The sequence below is a fragment of the Candoia aspera genome, chromosome 2 (genome assembly GCF_035149785.1).
Source record: "Candoia aspera isolate rCanAsp1 chromosome 2, rCanAsp1.hap2, whole genome shotgun sequence".
Classification (NCBI taxonomy): Eukaryota; Metazoa; Chordata; class Lepidosauria; order Squamata; family Boidae; genus Candoia; species Candoia aspera.
The window spans coordinates 81,798,737-81,821,646 of record NC_086154.1 but is presented as its reverse complement, the minus strand read 5'-3'; the positions used below and the strand labels follow the sequence as shown (position 1 = coordinate 81,821,646).

Below are 22,910 nucleotides of genomic sequence, written 5' to 3'. Positions count from 1 at the left end.
AATCAAGATCTAACCAAGACTGGCAATTAAAACATACACACACATCACAAAACAGGCTCATCTACCATCCTGGCCCAGTGCATGGGAGGAAAGGCAGGTCTTCACAGCTCTGCAGAAGGCCAACAGGTTCAGGACCATCCAAACTTTGGGGAGGGGAGCTTGTTCTAAAGGGCAGGGCAGCAACTATTAATTGGATCCAGAGTTTCCCACCTTCTTTCAGAAGAAGACCACCTTTGAATTCATCTCATTTTTAAGCATCATTAGAATCTGTACCAAATATGATGTAATACAAATCTTTTGGACCTAGGGTCTCTCAAGCCAAGTGTGGATCTCTTTAAAAAGAATACTCCAGAGTTCAGTCAAAAACTACATTTTTAGCAGAAAGCATTCTTTTTTTAACATACTACCATTCTTACCTGCAATGCACAGCCTCGTGTGACAGCTTCATCTGCATTCAAAGTTGTACTGAGTTCTTTACCAAAGAATTTACTGACCCGCTCTTTTACAGCAGGTATTCTTGTAGTTCCTCCTACTATTTCTACTGCATAGATGTCCTCCTTCTTTAATTCTGTGAAGAAAAGAGCACACTAGAGTCATTCTAAGTCTAAATTCATTTGCATTAGCAATATGTGCTACAATGGCATTTTAAGCAATAATTTTTTTTTATATATTATCTTGAGGGGTTGCTTACTAGGGAGGGGAATATTTTGGGGGGATAGTTTTTATGTTGATGTTATATAGGCACATTAGAGTCCTGTGACTGAGCAACATAAAAAAAGTCAATAAATAAATGAACAGTAAAGAAATAGTATTTTCTAGCCTTGAAAACTTCCAGTTAAATTTCCAGTCAAAGAATGCAGCCCTTACAAATAACAGGGTTGTGTACCAGAAGTCCAGACTGTTCTATGTTTAGCACTCTGGTTTTAAGGAAACACAAAGGTATTCGTAGCTTGGAATCAATCTAACACGCGAATACATTTAATAATATTTACAATATGAACAATTGTGCTCTGGTGCAGAATTGTGATACCCCAAAATAATTTTTTTTGTTAGATTTGCATGCAATCTTTTTCCTGAAGCTTAGGGCAAACATACTTAGTACTTTAATTTTACCCTCAACCTTCTTAAGTTAATTGGTCTGAGTGTTAGAAAGTAACCAAAGTCATCTGGTGAACTTCGTGGTTGATGGAGTGCTTGAACCTGAACCTCCCCAATCCTAGCATCTATAGCATCTTGCCTCTCTACCATTAGTGATGCTCATTTTATCCAGCAGTTTCAATATATAAATTGCTTTACCATATACTCTATTCTTTTTGCCGTTATATTTACTAGTCCTGTACTGCATTCCAACTAGCAAAATGTATACTTACTAGCTTGTTCTAAGACGCTGCGAAGAGGTGCTTCTATTCTGGCCAAAAGATCATCACACATCTCTAAGAATTTACTTCTATAGGTGGAAACGGGAATTTTTTTTTATAAAAAAACAAAAAGCATAAAGTTAGTGGCAGTCTCTTAAATAATCCCCCAAGTTGGCAATGTTCAAGAAGTTGCACTAGTTAGTTAAGTTTTGGTAACAACCAAAAATGCAAATAGTTCAATCTTTATAAATGCTGCCCTCAGCTCTTTTTTATTTAGGAAAGATGTCAACTTTATTTCACTCCCGCCATATCCATGAAAACAGATTTCTACAAGAACATGCCACACTGAAATGGAATTTCTTCATATTAAGAGACTAAGCATTCCTAACCTCCTCATTCCAAACTTACAATAAAATTATCACTTACTCACACAGAGCACAAGTCAAGAATTAAATACATAGCAAAGGTATGTATACTAATATGGAATTGTAGTCATGGGGTTTGAATTGATGACTAAAACATTTTGCATTATACTTTGGGATGTGCTATTGCAACAGTACAGCATTTGCAGACTAGATTTATAAAAAAATTGTATATTTATAAACAATGACAATTATTTCAGTTGGGGTACATAAGCTGCTTTCCTTTAGGTTGTCTTCTCACCCACCACCTATCCCAGAGAGGACAAACTAAGCTGAATTTAAATTATGTATTATGCAATTATTCTTTATGTATTTAATACTCTTCCCCTTTTTCATGTTAAAACTTTAATTTGGCAATAAACTGGAGATCGCATCTACATCTACACATCCCTCCAAGATGATACAAACAGCACTCCTAATTAATTCATATATTAAAGCCTCACATCCAGCTTTGGAGAAAGGAATGAGAGATGCAAAAGCAACTGTAATAGAACTTGTTAATAATTTTCCTACATATCTGACCATCATGAAAAGCATTAAAGTATGTAATGACAACTCCACTATTCCCAATATCTACAATTATAATATGGACCTCACTTTACTGGTTAGGGTAAGCTTAAGCTATCAGAAATATCCTTGAGCTGAGCTGTGTATAATGGGATAAAAAAATACTCTAATTTTAACATAAACTCTCCACTTTTCCATTCTCTTCATTACAGGTGGCTGTTTAACAACCACTCGTTCAGTGACCATTTGAATTTACAAGAGCAATGAACGAATGGTAGCTACGAGTGGCCCTCATTCTTGCAGCTGTTGTGTCCCGTGGTCATGTGATCACAATTTGCAACCTTCCCTGCCAGCTTTCAACAAGCAAAGTCAATGGAGAAGTCGGCAGGAAGTCACAAGTCATGGTAAAGTAAGGTCCTTGCTTAACAACTCACATAGTCCTCGCTTAACGATGGCAACCGAGACTGCTGGAACTGCTGTGGCTAAGCGGTACAGTCACATGGTTTTTCAACTTACAACCGCATCACTTTACAATGGAGTTTCAGGTCCCAATTAGTGTCGTTAAGCAAGTATACCATTTAGCCAATCAATTACAGCAAAAGATGTAAACAAGGGAGTGTGCTCAGGTACTTAAAACAGTGATTAAAAAAAGTCTTTAAAAGTTCATTACTGTTTTAGCAGAAATTAAAAGTAATAGGTATATTAAATTGAGATACCTGTTCATAGTCCCAGAGACATCAATATCGTTCATGAAGCATTCTATATTCATTGGCAGATCAGAGGCATTTGCACTCATCAGTTTCTTCAGCTTCTCACATTCCTGATATAATCTTAAGAGGGCCCGAATTTTGGACTTTATGTCTAGTTTGTATTTCTTCCCAAATTCTTCACAAAAATAATTTACTAATACTTCATCAAATTTCCTGCCACCAAGCACTGTGTCAAATGCTGTTGCAAGTACCTTCACAATAAAAACACAAAAAGCATCTCTATTAAACAGATGCCAAGTTATTAATCAGTTAATTAATCCAAGCACCGATACTGAATCCAGTTTAGTGTCACATAAAGTACTGACTTAACGAACTTCAGCAGGCATGTTTATGCCCAAACTTTTATGACCGTAAGCAAAGAGACACTTCCAAGCTGAAGGAAAAATTACCAAAATGTGAAGTGTTGTAACAGACTATCTGCCTTTAATGACCTTAGCAAGTGTAAATTACAGAATAATCATTTATGCAGAGAGAATGCCTTTCCATAACATACTGAGCCACACTGCAGTTATATTAGCAAATTATTCAAACAGAGGCACATGGCTGTGGTATGGCTAAACCACCTGCTATACTGATAGCTTCCTGGGTTATCTAAATGTGAATTAATGACCACCTTATAGTTAAGCAGCCATTAACCTGCCTGGAGAATGAAGTGGATTTACTTCAGTTTCCTTTCCACGTACTCCCTTCTAGCGGGCACGCAGAACTTCTTTAAAACAAAGTGACTGGGGGAAGGACTAGCCACCTCCATCCTGCACACACACATTCTGATTTTTCAGTTCCTCTCAGTTTTTGTCATCTGTTCTTATCACTTTTCCAAAGGGAATAAAAAGAGTCAAGGTCAACTTCGAATCCACCAGCTAAACCTCTAATTTGTTGTGTGATTTTGTCTTAATATTCATTAAATGAAACCTTGCTTAGTCACTGCTCAGGATGTCTGAAATCCGGCCCACACTTTTAGCAATCGGAAAAGAAATGTGAATTTTATATTGTTCATGGTGTATGTCACAATGCGATTCAGGGGTGACAATTTCAGAATATTTGCATCTGTATATATCATATTCTGAATTCATTACAAAAAAATACCCATAATCTTGTTTTGTAATGTTGATATTTCAAATGAAACCCACTCTTTCAGTTCATCATCTGGGAATCTATCTTCCAGATGGTTACATACAGGCTTGACAAACCACAAAATAGCATCATTATATACTTCAGTTCCAATACTGGCAATAATTATTTTCACTTCAGGGTTAAAGTGAGCAACATGTTCCAAATATTGTGCTCTAGCTTCTCTATCTAGGACTTAGCAAACTCAAAAGCCTCAAGAGGTGTAACGAAGCTCTGTTGAAAAAGACAGCACATTTCAACCAAAAGATCATTTACAATTGCAGCAGGAATACAGCATTGTGGATTCTGCAACATTTCCAAACAGTACTTAACTGAAGGATCATTTCCATCCCCAACCTCCTTTGAGAAATACTGGACTGGTGCTTCATAATTTTTACCTAAGCCATTTACTGCATAAAGTTTTGACATCCACCTAAACTCATTTAATGGTCTGCATGAGACCATACTGTATTCTACAATTTGGACCATTTCTCTTTACTGATGACCTGCTGAATACAGTATACTATATAATGTGCAAAGAGGTGTTTCTATATCTTTATCAGAGAAACATTTTTTCCATACATCATTGATGCCTAGGTCATTCTGGTAATCTGTGTAGTGTTCTGTGAGATACGTAATTTCTTTCTTCAGTAATGCTGCAATACCTGTGTTTTCCAACACGACTGCAGTACCATCCAAGATGAACGTTCCCATTTTTTGCAAATGTAATGGTTATCAATATAGAACTATTTAATTGCTGTGAATATTGACTATCTCATGCTGATAGCTGTATTGTCCCAGCAAACACTGTTTTGGAACTCTTGGTTTTATAGGAATGAAACTTGTTATATGAGATCAATATTTGAAAAGTTGTTACTTTCATTCACAATTAACGTGTGATAAGAGGCACGGTGTACCTCATTCATCACATTTGGCAAAATGGTATTGTTAATGCATTCAACAATTTCAAATGCATAATTTTTGCTGCACCAGCTTTCTGGAAGTATAATGTATTTTGCCATGGGATCATGGAAAACAGGCTCTCTATTGGAGAATTGAAGAAATCACGGAAATGGCAAGCAGAGCATTGTCAAGCAAGATTTTCACTTGTTCCCCTTTACTTTGTTGCCACTCACTAACTACAAATCTAGATTTCCTGTTAGGATTTGATTCTATTATTAAATTATTTATTCTATTGCCTTGCTGAATTCTTTGTAACTTGTGCAATCCCTCCAGATGGACTTTTTGATTGAAATGTCTCTTTAGTAGTCAATCTTCCATGAATTTCATGTCTTCCCATCAGCAAAATCACAAATAACTTTGCCTTCAGTTCCTGACAGGCATTATACTATCTTTAGTTAAGAAAATATGTTTAATTGTACATGCTGCAAGCTTCCAGAGTCCCCCTGATTCTCAGTTTCAACTAATTCATTTAGCCATAATTCCATAAAACTTTGTGTAGCTTTAAGTTTCTTAATATTGCGATTGTTTTCCATCAACTGTTTTACTGTACATTTTGGCATCTTGACAGGGTCAAACTTACACTACTAATCTGCTACAGTGTTGGCTTTGACCCAGCTCTTGGGTAAAAATTATCTCCACCCTTTTCGTCTTTTCTTTCCTTCTGCCGCTCCATCCTTCCTTCAGATGGTCTGGCTTTGGCCTGACTCTTGAGCAACAAGCTTGGCCTTCCTCTCTCCCCTTTGCTTCCCTTTTTCTTCTTGCTGCCCCACCTTCTTCTGCCTGAAGCTCAGCAGAAGGTTGATGGCCTTCTGCCTAGCTTGCAAGGGTTGGGTGAAGAGCCCTCCTCCCTGTCTCTCCTCAACTTCTCTCTCTTTCCGACCTGTTAGTGTATCATCTTAGTAAGCAGGAGACTGTGCCTCATGTGCAGACATGTGATGGCTGCTGTGGGGCCACACAGGTACATACTGTAGTTTAGAGGGAACATAGTCTATAATGCAGCACACAATAATATTTACGCACCTAGCAACCTGCCTAATATATAGCAGAGAGAACATGGGGACAATTACATTATTGTACAACCTGTGCACTTAATTTCCTCATATCAAAGAAATCAAAAACAGCAACAAATAGGCAAACAGTAATGTGTGCATAACTGGTTCTTTCACAGACATCTCCAGCAGGGGCAGAGAGAGAAAGTGCACCTGCTGTTTAGGGAAGAATGCAGTTTCCAAGGATTGGAAAGAGAAATTTTAAAATACCAAATCAATTGGACAGCACTGGAATACTGGAAACAATGTGAAACAAAACCTCGGAACACTGAGAATTCTGCTCTGAGCTTGGAACACTTGAAGCAGATATTCTCAGTTATGAACGATTTGAGTTCAGAATGTTTTACATCAGCCTAGGAGCCTACTTTTTTTTACTACAATGTGTCAAAACAGAAATATTTGTTTCAAATCTAGGAATCTTTGACATATGAACACTAAAGGATATAGTAAATATAAGGTATTACCTCCTCTCATAGCCAAATACAAACCAAATATTGCAGTTTAATATCATTCTACTGCTTTTTATAAGGAGGCAGTTTCTGAGTTCATATATTGCATTAAGTCATGGTTTGTTGAACTACTAATACTGATCTGATTAATGCAAAACATTCAGCCATAAACATAAAAAAAGTTTAATGTGGGCTGATACACTTACACTCTGCTATGCCAAAAAAATACAAACCACACAACAAATTAGTGCCATTACTTAGTGCAATGTCCAAACCCCGCCACTGTGATGCCTCACTTGACTCACCTATGGCGTTACATGACCTTTAAAGAAAAGAAAAATCTACCACAACTTTCCTTTAAATAGAATAAATCTGTAAGAAAGGTAACATAATTGGCCTTATGTTTTAAGTGCCAGTCTTATCCATCATAATGCATCAACACATCCAAATTCTTCACCTATAGTACTGAAGGTGGCAGCAATAATTTCGTAATTAACATGAACAGACTATACTTGCCTTCAGTTTTCCCTTGTTGAATGCACATACTGATACTTGATAAGCTGAATGCCCTATATCAACAAACACCACATTTCTTGGTCTCTCTTCTAATGCAGGCAGGTCTTGTTTATAGATCCCATATGCCAGAGCAACTAGAGAGAAAGATACATAAATTTCATGCTCCTTTACTTAAGAATATTTTAATTTTTGGCTAAGAATACCATTTAAAACATTTAGTGCACAGTTGCAATCATCGACCCACATAGCATTTATTCTAAATGCAAACCAATATTACACTTGATACCTATAACTTAATTGGATACTTTCAGAAATGGCATAAGGCTGCTTTAGTATTCCTCTTCTCATTCCTCTCAGATAGATATACAGATTAACTGCTTCAGAAAGTTTAAATAAAACCAAAGCAGAATGGTTATTCGATTGTATCAATGTATTTTGAATGAAGGCAAAAGTTCTGCATAAGTCTGGGCATTCAGGAAGTCAGTTCACAACTATGTGCGTAATATGGATGAAACTGACTATATTATATGATTAGTTCTTTGTTAAAGACAGACAGAACTTCTAGGACATTCTGTGCAAATCTAAAATTTTCTAATGAAAATAAACAGTTTACAGACTAAGTATGGAGAGGTAACATTTCTAGAAATACTGAAGCTACATAGGAAACCCATTTTTCTTTTTCAGGGTTTATCCTCCAGAATAAATAGAATATTGGGGGAGAGGAATGCTGAAATACATGCCATGCTTTGGCTGAAACCCAATTCTATTAACTTCCACAAGTTATCTCCATACTGCTTCCTGTCAAAAAACAACCTCAAAACAGTTTATAATAATGGTTCTTTTCCCTCATCTTTTTCTTCTTCTTCAATCTTTCCACTCTCCAAATATGTTCTAAAAACTTCCTCAATTCTGAGGATGTAGAGGAGAGGAAATGTCCTGTTTCAATTTCAATGTCAAAAGCCATTCCACTGAAGAAAAAGGGAACCTAATTAAATAACTTTGTTTAATTGGCAGATTAATTTGCTTGAAAACAAAATTGCATTATAATTATGTTATTTAACTTACAGCAAAATTCGGTACATATTTACTTAGGTATTAATCTATTTTTAAAAGGTTTTGCACAGTCCTTTTTCTTAAATTTAATTACGCTGAATGAACAAAAGAATACACACACACACACACAAACACATATAAAAAGGTATTGAAATAATGTAACTTAATTATAGTAATAATGTTAAAAAGAAAAAAAGTGTGACAAATAATGTTATAAAAAACTCAAACATTTTGACCAAATTGCTTTAAAATCTTTGCTGATTGGCTGGAAAAAAAAATTAAACTGAAACCCTGACTTAGCAGACCTATTGGAGGAAGAGGTGTCTGTTACTTGATTAAATTGCCGTTTACATCATCTGCACATCACTGTCACCACATATTGGATTTTGTCTTTACTTTTCTTTTGTTTTTTATATGGAGTTTGATTTAGTTATTTATTATTAGATAGTCCTCGCTTACCAACCATTCGTTCAGTGACTGCTCAAAGTTACAACGGTGCTGAAAGTAATTTTACGGCCCATTTACAACTTTTGCAGCATCCCTCAGTCATGGGATCACCATTACAGTCAGTATGTAATTTCCTGTGCCTGACCTGTGGCTTTTTTTTTTCCTGCCCTTGCAGAGCAGAGAGACTGAAGAGAAAGGGATTGCAAGGAAGTAAGCTGTTTGCTCTTCTACACATCAAAAGTACTCTCTTGAAATCTCTTTTTCTCCAATCTCTCCACTCTGTGATAGGGGTGGGGAGAAAAAAAGCAAGCAATTTCTGTAGGCAATCTCTCCTTTGCCTGACCCTTTCCCACTGCTGGTGCAATCACATTGCTTTTGATGCGTAGAAGAGCAAACAGCTTACTCTCTTGAAATCCCTCTCCAATCTCTTTGCTCTGCGGGGCAGTGTCAGGTAGGAGGCTGAGTCTGAGGAGGAGGAGGATCAGCCGATCGCAGAAAAAGCGAGAGAGCCTTGAGCAGCAAGATCCAGAGCCACTAACTGAAGACAGACAGGAGGCAGATTCACTGCCATCTGTCGGTGTGTGAGAAAGGAGGCTGGAAAGGCGGGCTGAGCAGCAAGAGAAGCTATTGGCTCCTGCGCGAAAAAGGCGGGAAAGCCGAAGATATAAAGAGCACCAGAAGCCAGAGCCAGTTGTCAGAGAGAACCGTTCTCTTCTCCCTGCCTTGTTTTTGGAACATGCCACCTCAGCCAACCTCCTTACCTTGTCTGCCGACTCCAAGCTTCCTGCCTCTGCTGCCTGCTCTGTTGCACCACTGCTTGCATCAGAGCCTTGCCTTGCTACCAAGCTCCACCCTGCCTCACAGTCTTGTCTTGCTTCGGAGCCCTGCCTTGCTACCGAGCTCAACTTTGCCTCAAAGTCTTGCCTTGCTACTCAGTGATTCTAGTCTTCCAGTCCAGCCTGTTTTCACCTTGCCTTGCTGCTCTCTGATTCCAGCCTTCCAGTTCAACCTTGCTTGCCTTGCCCTGTTGCTATGCGATTTCCAGCTTCCCAGTCCATCCCTACTTTGCCTTGCCTGCCACGTTACTGACTTGGGAAATAGCCTATTCCTTACTTCCTTTGAGTTGGCCAGGACAGGCGGTGGGAAGGGTCAGGCAAAGGAATGATTGCCTACAGAAATTGCTTACTTACTCGGCAGAGCGGAGAGATTGGAGAGAAATGGATTTCAAAAGAGTAAGCTGTTTGTGTAGTGCAGCACGATCCCATTACTTTCGATGTGTATAAGACAGTAAGCAGGCACTCAAGCATTCCAAAAGGCAGGGGAATGGATAGGACACAAACAAAAGCCGAAGGTGTGAGACTGAGTAGTCTTATCTCTTTCCAACTAGAAAGCACAGTCACGTGATTTCCCACTTAGCAACTGCTTCGCTTAGCAGCAAAATTGCCCATTCCATTTAGGGTCGTTAAGCGAGGACTACCTGTACTTGTTTCTTTTTGTTTGATGTTGTATGCTGCCCAGAGTCCTTCAGTATTTGGGCAATAATAAGAATGGTTAAATATCAACTTTTGTGCTATGACATATTTATGCAAGTAACATAAACTGTTGCAAATAATATAAAATTAATGTAAAACCAACAGAAATTTAATTGCTTGGTCCAGACTACTTATCTGTTAAACTTAAGTTTCACTCTAACTCAAATGTTGACAGAAACACATATTAACAAACCATTGCTGAAAATCAGTTAGATTTCTCTTTCCTTTACTATGTAATAATGCTTTTAAGCTAACCCCATACCTAGGAAATCCACAGTTCTTGATATCCTGATAAGATTCTAAATACTGGGGATATAGCTAAGAAGTACACAAAACTGGCAAATATGTATCTTACTTACCTCAAAGTTAGACCCCCCTCCCTCCCAAAGCACAAATATACACAAAAAGGGAAATATGGGGACACAGACAAAATCCTGTATAAAGCCTCACCATGTTAACCGCACAAAGGCAAGTCTATGACAAAAACCCCACACTAATAAAAACCAATGGCCTGTAAAATAAGTTACCTCATTTATAAAATTATTTGACCCCAATCTGCATATACCTATCATTTTTCTTTCACACAGAAACAAACAAAAAAAAAGGTGTACAGACACACTCCCCTCCCTCCTTCCAGCAAAAAGAACAAGGGGGGTGGGTGGGAATCAAGATGGGGAAGGAGGAAAGTGTAGCTGACCTGGGAACAGAATAAAAGTGAGAAGAAGAAATTAGGAAAATGGAAGACATAACTGGACAGGGAAGGTATAAAAGGAGAAAAAAGTCCTGTTTTGACATTACAAAAAAGAGTTAACTGATTAGGCAAATAACCCCTTCCAAGCAACAGCTTGGGCTAATCTTCAAAGGGATAATTGCAACAGGATATCAGCAGCTATTTGTGCACCTAGGAGTTCCTTTGTATTCAACAGCTTCTTTTGTTCAAGATGCTCCACCCCTACTGGTATTATACCTACTGGTATTGTATCAAGAGGAAGCCATAAATTGCTGAACTGTATGCTATTTAATGTATAAATAATTAATAATGTATAACTGTATGCCCCTTAATTTTTATAATCTAAGTAAGAAAAACAAAGACTGAATATAGAAACCACATTTCTATAGTAAAGAGTATATTTTAACGGAACAAATAAAATTAATTTTGGATTTGAATATGAAAAATATATGCAGGAATTTCCTTCAAATACTGTAGATTTACTGGTATAAAAAAACTTTTTTTCTACAGCTTTTCATTGATCTGAAGTTTGTCTTTAAAAGCTCATTCCAAAAGAGAAACTATTTCAAAGATATTTTGATGTTCTTCCAAATTTCTTTTGTGAATTTCTGTGCTTTCACATTTGAAAGTAATCAAAATGTGAATACTTAATTAGCGTACTCATGAACAAATGTGAACAATTGTAATGGAAAAATAATCCAGCTGGATCTGAATAAAACTTTATTTTTTCCCCTTGGTTTAATATAATAAAAAATTAGCACCATTAACACTAAAACAAGAGTCGTTTGTCAAGATGGGCAGTGAAGAAATGTAATAAATCAAATCAAATCATAAACTTAAACTTGGGTGCAAGACTTACAAAAATATAATTCAGTATTCTTTGCAGTTATCTACCTACCTGCAGTAGTTTCATTAATTAACCTCAAGCAGTTTAGTCCAGCAATTTGTGTAGCATCCATGACAGATCTCCGCTCTGCATCTGTATAAAAGCAAGGAACCTAAAAGACATTAAAAATACATTTTTAAAAAGAACACTTTGAAATAAAAGATTTTTAATAATTAGATTTTTATCCACATTTATTGTATTTTACACTAAGCCATGCATAGGATAGGGAAGTAAAAGTTAAATGACCTGTGTATTAACTCCTTCAGTAGCTGACACTTAGCAAATAAAAACCATGTAGTTAATTGCAAGGCTAAGATAACATTAAAATTCATAGAACTGCAGAATAATGTATGTTAAAATAGAAAATCTTAGTAAGCAGAATACTTAGTCAGCAACAGTGTAAATGTAAAAAGGATGGGATCACAGACAACCCAACCCAACCCTTGCAAGCTTAGAAAGAAGCCTGAGGTTTGTCATATCCATCAAAGATAACAGCTTTTACTTGGGTGGATAAATCCAGGGTAATCCCAGATCCTAAATAAATTTTTGTGTTACAGGTCGTCCTCGGGTTACCACTTGCTCAGCAATCGTTCAAACTTGCAACAATGCTGAACAAGGGGGCCTTAAGACCAGTCCTCAGAGTTCTGGCTGTTGCAGTGAACCGCGGTCATGTGACTGTGATTTCTGATGTTCCCTGCCAGCTTCCCACAAGCAAAGTCAATGGGACAAGAAGTCAAAAGTCACAGTCACTTGAGGCCCTCGCTTAACAACCCGCATGGCCCTTGCTTAAAGATGGCAACCAGGACTGCTGGAATTGCCATTGCTATGCAATCTGATCACGTGACATTGCGCTTTATGACTGTGTCGCTTAATGATGGCAATTCCAGTCCCAAGTGCCATTGTAACCCAAGGACTACCTGCATCTTGTTGTGGTAACTACATGTAAAGCTGCAGAAGAAAACATTTTTTGATAAAAACCCTAAGACTCCTAAGTTTTATAGAGATCTTTAAGTAGACACAGATTTATAGACCACAATATCAATCTTCACTTCATTTGCCTAACCATGTTTACAGTCCAAGTACTATCTTTTCTTTCCTTATCAGTAAATAAAAAATATCAGCCACCTTATACAGCCCAAAGGGCACTGTCTGAAATGAACCATGATTGAGGATGCTAGGCAATGAGCTGTAATCACTTTCATTCATTTTCATTCATAACCTTTAAACATATTAAATTTAGAAGATAGCAAAAACATACAGATTGACTACTTACAGACACAACACAGTCAACTACAGGTTTCTTAAGTGCATTCTCTGCAGTTTCTTTTAGTTTAGTAAGAAGCATTCCCGTCACCTGCTCAACTGTGAAGTTTCGTTCCTCTTCCATATATTTAACCTTAGTTAGAAACAAAACAAAGATACTTTAATTTGTAATTTTCCAGAGTACCCCATTAGTCTTTAAATAATAGCATATTAAAGGCATAAAGATATTTCTCCCTTGGCTTCACAAATAAGCACAAAAGAGCAATCAATGGCATGCTTTATTCTATGTATTTTTGAGAGATAAAATAAACATGGGCTATGATCAGAATTTTATCTCAAAGAATGCATCTGAATTTGGACCAATTTACTACTACTACTACTACTACTACTAATTTATATGCCACCCAACTCACATTCTTTAAGGAACACTATAGCAGTTGAATTCCCAAGATTTGAATAATATCCCTATTTCACTGCTTTTACTTTTTTCTCCCCCGCCAAATGGCCAAATAGTACTTTAATTTTGTGAGCAAGCATTAATATGTGCACATTCAAGTTTACAAATAGACATACCTTAATGCCAACTGAAAGTGAGGGCAGTTGGACAAGCTCATAAGCAAGTTTAGCTTTTTCATCCTGAGCAAAAGGATCCGAAAATGCACGACCATGAAATCTTTTAAAACCTTGCACTGTGTTCTTTGCATTTGAAATTACCTAAAAGAGAAAAGAATTTAGCCTCATAGAACAGAACATAAATATTTTCCCACTAAGCAGTAGAAAATAGACTTTGAACAAAAAGTATAAATATGCTTATATAGCATCTCATGTTGTAATTTTTTCATGGTATATAAACAACTTACAAATTCTTTCTTGTAGGTTATCAACGTATGTTACATAATACTGTCAGAAAAACAATCACAAAATATTGAACACATATCAGAAATACCACATACAAAATAATGCTTCCATATTTTATCCTGAGGACTTGCTCTTCAAGAACTTTACACAACTATATGCAAATGAGGTTAGAAGAAATTTAGCCACCTAAATTGTGCAATGGTTTATTGCACAAGAAAATTAATTAACAGGATTACCTTTAACAATCCCAGCTCCATCTGAAAGTGGCACCCCAAGTTTCTTGCTATGACTAATTCACTAACTCAGCTGCAAACAAACTTTTCAATGGATTTCTTTCTGGTAGGATTGGTGCAACTTTAATGAAGTAAAAACTAGTGACATCATCAAATATTTCTCTGGTTAAGCCTTACTGAATCAAATATAGTCAATATGCTTTCAAGTCAGAGCAAGAGTTTAAGGTAGAAAGATACTGTAGGTGAGCAAGGTTATGACACAGTGTAAAGATTTTTATTTAGAAGATAAAGAATGATTACAATTTCCTTTATATTTTAAGGGTATTTAAAGATTAAATAATTTTATATTATGTCCTATTTGTTAACAACCACCTGATCCTGCAAGTCAAGCCTCTCATAAATCACATTATATTATAACACAGGCTACGTCACATTTTTCCATTTTAAAATATAATGACCCTAACAAAGAAAAAGCAACATAACTATATGAACAATTTGTACTTTTTCTGCTTTAACATATAAATTGAGTTGGTTATGAGCATCTGACTGCTTCAGGCATCTACAAGAAACTTAACTGTCCAATACAGCTGAGTACAATATCTAAATGAAAAGGCGAAGATTCCCTCAAGTTGAGCTCAGCTCCTGGTAAGTGTATCCTTACAGTTTTCTTGGCAGTTTTATAGAAGTTATTTCCTACTGCCTTTGTGTGTGATAGTTTTTCCATTTTCCACTCTAGCCTACATCCCTGGAATTTCCACGAGGGCCCCTTACAATACCAACTACAGCTGACCATATTCAACTTTCAAAATCAACCATAGTTGGCTGAAGCACAATATCCTTACAACAGTGTTCAACTTTTAAGGCAAAAGGAATAGTTACAATTCCTTATCATAGCTAAATTGTGCCACTTCTGCAAATCTATAAGAACTGTAAAATAAAGGAAACATAATAATTAAAGGGGCTATTACAATCCCCTTGTAATTTAAGGACTGCACAGTGACATGAAAAACATTCCATGTCGGAGCAATTCAGCTCTGAATTATCCCTTCACTCCCTATAGAATGGGCCAATGGAAACTTTTACAGGTATGGTTTGTATATTTCTGGAAGTGCTTTATCCAGAATTCCAGGGATGTAGGCTAGAGTGGAAAATGGAATTTTTGTATACTACTTTTGCCTTATTTTAGGGACTAAATCCCTCTTAAATTCAACAGTGAAACAACCCTTGACAATTTGCAACCTAAGACAGAGCAACAAAGAAATACACAAAAGAAAAGTCTTTGGCATTAGTTTACATCAATATAAAAGTTTCCCATTTGAATTCCAGAATACAATTCAGCTGATTCACCAAGTTAGGATACTGGACAAGCAAATACAGTATAGAAAACGTAAGTGTTTCAAGAAGTCAAATCCATTAAGCCCAAATAAGAAATATTTAACACAGCTTTTTAATACAAAAATATTGATGTGACCCAGTGTTTTCATGCATTTCTAGCAATTATGTGATTATATAATTTTTTCCTAGACATAGAAAAGCCTTACCTGACTCTTTGCTGCAGCTCCAATTGAACGGTTCTTCGCTCCAAAGGATATACATGACCTAACATAAATAAAAAATAATAATAAAAGGTAGTTTTGAAAGATAGATCAGAGTAGCTTAGTGTCAATCTAGGTTTTAAAAATAAGATGAGTAAGCTTGAGTGATATTAAATTTAATAATGATATGCAATCAATGTGTCTATTATTAAGATCCATTCTTTAATGAGAACAAATTTCATAAGAGGTTTGTGTCATCCAGGTAAATTAAAATTGCTTCTTTGGAACACAACCATTTTCAGTTATCCATTCAACACAACCCATCTAGTTTTCTCCAAACAAGTAAAGTTAGTTTTTCTTGTGTATGACCTTTTTACAGCTAAACTATTTTAGGATTATTATTCATAATGTTACTGGCTTGGATTTAAGTGTTTTTCTGTTCCTGCAACAGAGGTAATTCCTGTTAAACCTTTCCCAAGTTCTATTCCTAAGAAACAGATTTTCAGGGAGTCTGAAAAGACAACATATATAGTAGAAAAACTCTTGTGTCTGATGAAGGGAAGTTGGCATACTGTACATGCTATTTCTTCCCACAGAAGACATCTGTCACTGAATTCTCTCAAAAACTGAAAATCACAAGCATCGCACATGAAAAATGAATACAAATGGAACTTTACTGAAAAAACCTGATGCTACCTGTTTAACTCTGTACTCACTATTTATAAATTATGCAGATAGAAGCTTATATAGACTAATAACATATCTTAAAGCAGTATGCACTGTGGCCCAAACTCACATTGCTTAATACTGGAAAATAATAGTTCAGCAATAAGTTCTATGCTACAAAAATTTTAATCCTCTTCTCCCCAAATCTGGTTATACCTGCCAAGAATCTAAACTATTATTAATGTAATATGTCTTTTAACAGAAATTATGGCACAAGACCATTGAAAACAGCATGAACTGATAGATTCAAATAATCAAGAAACAGAAAACTAAACTTCAGCACTTGAACAGGACATATAGAGATATGATTATTTTTTGTTAGGAAAAACAGAAACATGTATTTACAATATAATTGGCCTTGGAAGTAAACAAGTTCTGTTTATAAAGAAACTGAACATGATACAGCAGGAAAGAGAAAGATGCACAGATTGATCAAAACAAGGATATAAAGGAAGGCTGAAAGATCTACATGGACACGTAACAGATTAAATTGAGAATAAATCAGAAATGTAAATACTATGCAGTTGTAACGGGCAACTTACTTAGGAAATGGAAAATATATATGGAAAATATATAGAGAATGCACAATTTAAAAGCAAGCCAGAATGCAATATTATATTTTCTAAAATGCAGATTATACAATCGTCCTGTTTCTAAGGTTTATGATATAAAATAGGAAAATGGTTCCTACACTAAAATACTAGATTACACAGATCTCTCCTTACAGTCATAGCCTCACCCTGAGTTTTACATAATAGGCTGCCAATCATTATGTACACATTTCCAGGGAAAAGCTAAATGGAAAAGAAAACTCGGCATAGATGACCCTGGGCTTCCTTTAAGGCGGAGGAACTTCAACAGGCAAGGGCAATTAGGAGCATACAATCAATGTAGAAGAAAGCTCCTTCAAACACTTTCTTAAAACATAGTAAAGAGAGAAAATATAAAGGAATGTGCGAGTTAGAAAGAAAAGGTTTCTAGAATCTTCAAGGAAAATGGAAGAAGCCAAGTAGATAGCTAGGGTACACTATAGCTACTTCCTCTATCCTGTCTGAATTAATTTTCTTGATACAGTCAAAGCTCTTAAGGCAGAATTTTGGCTTGCTGTATGTTGCTGCTCTACGACTTCTATCACCCCAACAACTGGTCATGCTGGTTGGGCTGATTAAGAATTAGAACCCTACTGCATTTGGGGCACCATATGTTCCCCACTACTACACTGAGGGATATACTTAAATCAGTATTGAAGCTATCTCAGAAACACTGCTAACAAATGAATACTTAGCATTTGACATATAGCACAAATCACACTAAACTAAAATTTTATCACCTTGAGGACAAATAACCTCCTCCCAGGAGAGCACAGGGTTGCAAGAGGCAATTTAGGTAATGGAGTCCAACCTCCTATTCAGTATAGAAACACATCCAGTAAAGGAAAGCCCACCACCTCTGTTATTGATTCTACTGTCAACTGCTCCGTTTCAGATTTTAAAATAACAACATTCATTCACCACCTTTCTTGTAACAGTAAGACAATTATGCTGTATCTTGCAACCTGGGTTGCATGTCACAGCCTTCTTTTGTATGACACCCCTTCAAATACATGAAAACTGCTATCATATCCTTCTTCAACCTTCTCTTCAAAGACAAAAATACCAAGTTCCAAGTCTCTGATCATCTTTGGTGCACTTCTTTGGATCTCTTCCAATTATGTTCTTCTTAAAGTATTGTGTTTGTTTGAATAACGCAAAATAGAATGGAACTTTTCACTTCAATACTAAACTGAAGATTGACAAAAGGTGGAAGGAAAAGAAAAGCATGGGAAATAAAATACCAAAATGCAACTAGTTAGCAGAAGCAAGAAGCATATAAAAATTGTGGGTTAGAATTATATAAAAATAAAATCAAATTATAATGAAGGGCTGGGGAAAAGAGCTATTTTGTTCATGCTAGTATTAAACAATTAATACATTTTATATCCTTACTGCAAATCATCCACTGATGATCCAAAGACCAATCCTATGCTCACCCTATTTCTTCATCAGCTAGTGCATTTCTGTGTTGCACTGCACATATTTTACAAGTTCTCTTTATTTACCTTTACAGGAAGTATCTTTAAAATAGTTCCATGTAGGGTCTTTTTAGGACAGTTTTGAGGTTACACTAGAGGAAGCAACTGATGACCTCCTGATGAGACTAAATTCTCACAAACTGGATGGAACTTATACCCCATAAAGGATGCCTATTTTCAGTTCTATGAATAATACTGCCTTCTCCTCTTTGCCCAACCCAGCAAATAAAAAAATAATGAAAATGAAATTGTCACAATAGTTTATATAAATAAAACTAAATTTTTAAAACTAGTTTTATTTTAATTAATAAAATTAAATTTAAAAGTTCCTGGGCTGATTGGCTTATTTTCATAAGATTCTTATGTCTAAAATAAAATATGTTTTATTTTTTAAAAATTCTTATGTCTGGTAGATAGAACTTTATTTATATACTAAATGTGGTGTGTGTGTGTGTGTATAAATTAACTGCAAGGCTAACATGCTATTCAATCAATGTATTATCAGTCCTTTATTGGAAATAATTTTGGTTTTTAAGATTTGCAATTAAAAAATCCAAATTCTTAAACATCTGATTTTTAATCAGTTTTGACTGCCCATATATAAATTATTGATATTCATACTCTAATATTACTTGGCATATACAGTCCAGAAGCATTACAATGAATATACACCATAAAAAATGGAACTACTAAAAAAGACTAGTAACCAGTTCAGGCAAAAAAAAACGTTTTACAAGTAGAGAACATCTTACTCCATATTTATGTTTTGATTTTTTCTTCATGGAGCCATTTTTAACAGGAGCTTTTTAGTACCATAATTGACATATTTTTTCAGTTTGCTGTCATAACTGATGTCAGGTCTGCATCATATAGAGACACAAATACAGCGATGAGAAAGTACTATGGGAAAGCTACAATTTTGAAACAGATTAAATATCAACCCACACATTGTTTAGAGGAGCTGAGATATATGCTGCTTAATGAACAGCAACATTAAAACTCATCAAGTGCTGGCTTCCCTGAAAATGAGCACTTTTAACCATTTTACTGAATTCTTACCAAAACCCCTCAACAACAATTCCATCGTTGGTCAGATCTTTCACATCACGATGCTTATTCCTAGATAGACGCTACAATTTTACGAACGCAGTTTCAGAAACATTAAGTGTTGCTGCTCTCACCTTCCCCAAACTGGTCAGCTCCCACCAGACCAATGCAAATGACTTTCACTGGACGGTGCTGAACCATTCCTTACCTTTCTCCAGATGCACGCACATGTGGGGCGGAGGGGAGAGGAGGAGAAAGGTCTTCCTCCTAGGCGCAGCACCTTGCATTACTCATGGATTAAGGGCGCATTTCTTTTAAAACCGAAATATGTGCCCGTTCCGTGTGGTAATCACCTCTACCTCACCCACTTCTAGCGAGAAGGTAAATCTTAAGGAAGATACCCGCATTTTCTAGGCCACACGCGCTCGGGATGACCGCACCTGACAAATTTGCGGCGCTGTGGCCTCTGCAGTGTTTCCCCGCCACCGACACCATCCCGGAGCTTCCGGTCTTATTTTATCGCGACCTCCCTGCCTCGCCGGATAAGTTACTCACGGGGTGCAGCGGTCGCTGTACTCGTTGGCGATCGTTTCGATGCCTCCCGCGCGGGCCACAGCCACATAGCAGCTCTGGAAGCCCAGGTCGATTCCCACCACGGACATGCTGCCTTCGGGGGCGAGGGAGAGAAATGCCGGAGAGAGGCGACGAGGCCCGAGAGGCCCACGGGAGGGAAGCTCGCACGGGGCTGGCCGCCGGGCAGGCGAAGAAACAAGAGCCGGGCGGGGAAGAGCGTGAACCGCGCTGCCTGAGGGCGTCCCGTCCACCACCGGGGGCTCGTCGTTCACCTGGAGCGACCGCTCCGACTGTTTAAATGGGCAGCCGCAGCACGCGACTCCAGCAGTCTCCTCGCGAGGGGGAAGGGAAAGGAGAAGCGGCGGCGGCGGCAGAGAGAAATCTCGAAGAATCCTGACCCGTCAAAAGGAAGGGGCAGGCGGGAAATTCTCTCGCGAGATTCCGGCCGCGGTGCATGCGCCCCCTCCTTTTCGCTCTGACGCGCGCGCATGGTCTGTAACCTCGGTACTGTATCCCCGCCTTCAGCCGATGGAGGAAAAGGTGGTGAGAGGCGGAAGGTTAGGCGGTATATTGGGGTAGGAGATCCTGAATTGCACCAAGAACTGCTCCAGAGCGCATGCTCGGATCATTGCAATTTCAGATCTTGGGCCTTTCCCCAGTTGCTCCTAAGCAAACCAGGAATGTGCCCGGGCAATCATTCTGCCATGCCCTCATGACATTGTTTTGATCTCATCTCCAACCCATGCACTGTATGAGGCAGGCAACAACCCGCAGCAGTTCTCCTTTTGTGCAGTTTGGCGCACTTCGCCAACCTGATTCTGTTGGTATCAGTCAGGTGACACCTCTCCTCCCGGGATGGGATCATCCCTGCCTTATTTACCACTCTAGGCTGGTGCAGGACCATCCATCCCCTCCTTTCCTGTTTGTGGGCACTGTTTTCCAGGGCCCTTCTGCTTTAGGCAACAGGAGAGTCTCCTTCAAACTTGTACTGTACTTGCTGCATCTTCCAAGCTTGGAGACCTGAATCAACCTGAACCAGCCATGGTGGCAGAGGGCTCCACAGTGAAATATGAGAGAACCCTTCCTTTCTTTGCTGCTGCTTCATGATGCAACTCACCCTGCTACTGTCAGCCGTTGTTCAGACTGCTTTTGAATGTGGATTTAGCACTCTTCTGAATAAAGTTAAACCTGTGTCAAAAAGGAGTCTGACAGTCAACTGTTTTGCTGCAAGGGTTCTGTACAGGTGTGTTCTTTTCGACAGGGGTTTAGTGCTATTCCAGAATACCACTATCCTGGACAGACTATCAGGATCAGTTTAAGTCCCTGTCAAAAGGAGTCTGACCATCAGCTTTGAGCATGTACAAATCATCCACGCCAAACCAGAGTGGGTTTTGATAAATGGATAAGGTTTCAAATCCAGCAATCTGTAAAAATGTCCCTCAGCCTCACCCACATCCCATATTAAATAGAGTATTTGGTAGATATTTTCCTGCCAGCTGGTGAAGTTTGGTGGGAGCGGATGGAAACAAAGCCATGGGAATCCACCAGTCCTGTCCTTAAGATGCCTTGTACATTGTAAATGCAGGCAGATGATTTGCTGGCATCATGCCTGCAGCAGGAGGAGGTCACATGGGGCAGCAGATTTTATTCTGCTAAGATTTTCTGCTGCCTCAAAGACTGGTGGATAGCAATATGACTCCACCAAGAGGAAGAGCCTCATGAAATGCATACTGATTAGTGTTAGCACCCAATTGCCAGTTAAGCCCAATTTCCAGCTCTTCTTTTTCCCTTCTGACCAGATTGCTGGCAAGAATGTAACTGCACACACTGGTTGGAGGGAAAAGAGAGCAATTATTGGTATATTTTTCTGAAGACCAGTATTCTTTTTTTTTAACAAGGACATTGTCAGGCTACAGATTACACTTTAGGAAATGCTGGATAATAATACTATGTTCTGTAATTATTAAATAAATATGCATTAGCACATCTAAGGTAGTGCTAAAGGCAGTGGTAATTTGCACTTCTGATTGGTCCAGAGCTTGCAATACCTCTCTCCCATAGAAAAGAATTTAAACAGAGGAAAACATTAATATAATCCTACAACTAGAACTTATTTGAGTAAATTTTCTATACTCTTCTAATACATTTATACATGAGGGATTTCTTTACCCTTTAATACGAACTTAAGTTTTAGAACCCCTCCAAATGTTGCTGCCAAATTGCGATTTTAAGTCTCACAGAAAGGATGATCCGTAATAAAAGACTGACTGACGGTATCTTGCAGTATCTTGCAAATAGTTAAGCCAAATATTTGGTCTGAAGGAATCTGTTTATTTCAACTTCAGCTTAATTACAAATAGCTGAGCTGAAGAGAAATGTAGAACTAAAACATTTTCTGTATGTCTGGAAGAAACAACAACACACTACATCTATGCTTTTTCAAATATATGCTGAGTTTAGATAGCAGTGCATAGTGGTGATGTCATTACCCTAAGCTGCCACAGGACTGCATCCAGTTCAGCACAGGAGAATTTTATTTATGAATATGGCTATATAATAATACATTGTAGGAACAACACAGAGGCCAAATCAATAGTAGGGAGGCCACACCACGAAGTTCGTTTTGTTCTTTAAACCGCTTTGTAGTCTTTCTGTCAGCTGCTTGTATCCATTCCCCCCTCCCCATTTTGACAGAATCATGATTCAACTCTCCTGGAAAGTAGTTTTTTCATCTAGCAGTGAACAAGCTGCCAAAGCACTTTGCTGTTGATCTGTTATAATAAACCAAGAAGCGATTATTTTAAGAGAGACA

The 22,910-nt window shown here is 37.6% G+C and overlaps 1 protein-coding gene across 1 annotated transcript in view; it reads right to left on the bottom strand.

The window, feature by feature from the left end:
* Positions 1-20,485, bottom strand: part of HSPA4 (heat shock protein family A (Hsp70) member 4) — a 29,179-nt gene extending 8,694 nt beyond the window's left edge. The window contains exons 1-9 of the mRNA XM_063292345.1: positions 20,081-20,485; positions 15,688-15,745; positions 13,629-13,769; positions 13,066-13,188; positions 11,805-11,904; positions 7,145-7,278; positions 3,004-3,248; positions 1,371-1,447; positions 417-568 (exon numbers count right to left, since the gene is read on the bottom strand). Coding sequence (XP_063148415.1) covers positions 417-568; positions 1,371-1,447; positions 3,004-3,248; positions 7,145-7,278; positions 11,805-11,904; positions 13,066-13,188; positions 13,629-13,769; positions 15,688-15,745; positions 20,081-20,187 — 1,137 coding nt within the window. The 5' untranslated portion in view covers positions 20,188-20,485. The remainder of the gene's footprint in view (positions 1-416; positions 569-1,370; positions 1,448-3,003; positions 3,249-7,144; positions 7,279-11,804; positions 11,905-13,065; positions 13,189-13,628; positions 13,770-15,687; positions 15,746-20,080) is intronic.
* Positions 20,486-22,910: the final 2,425 nt, after the last annotated feature.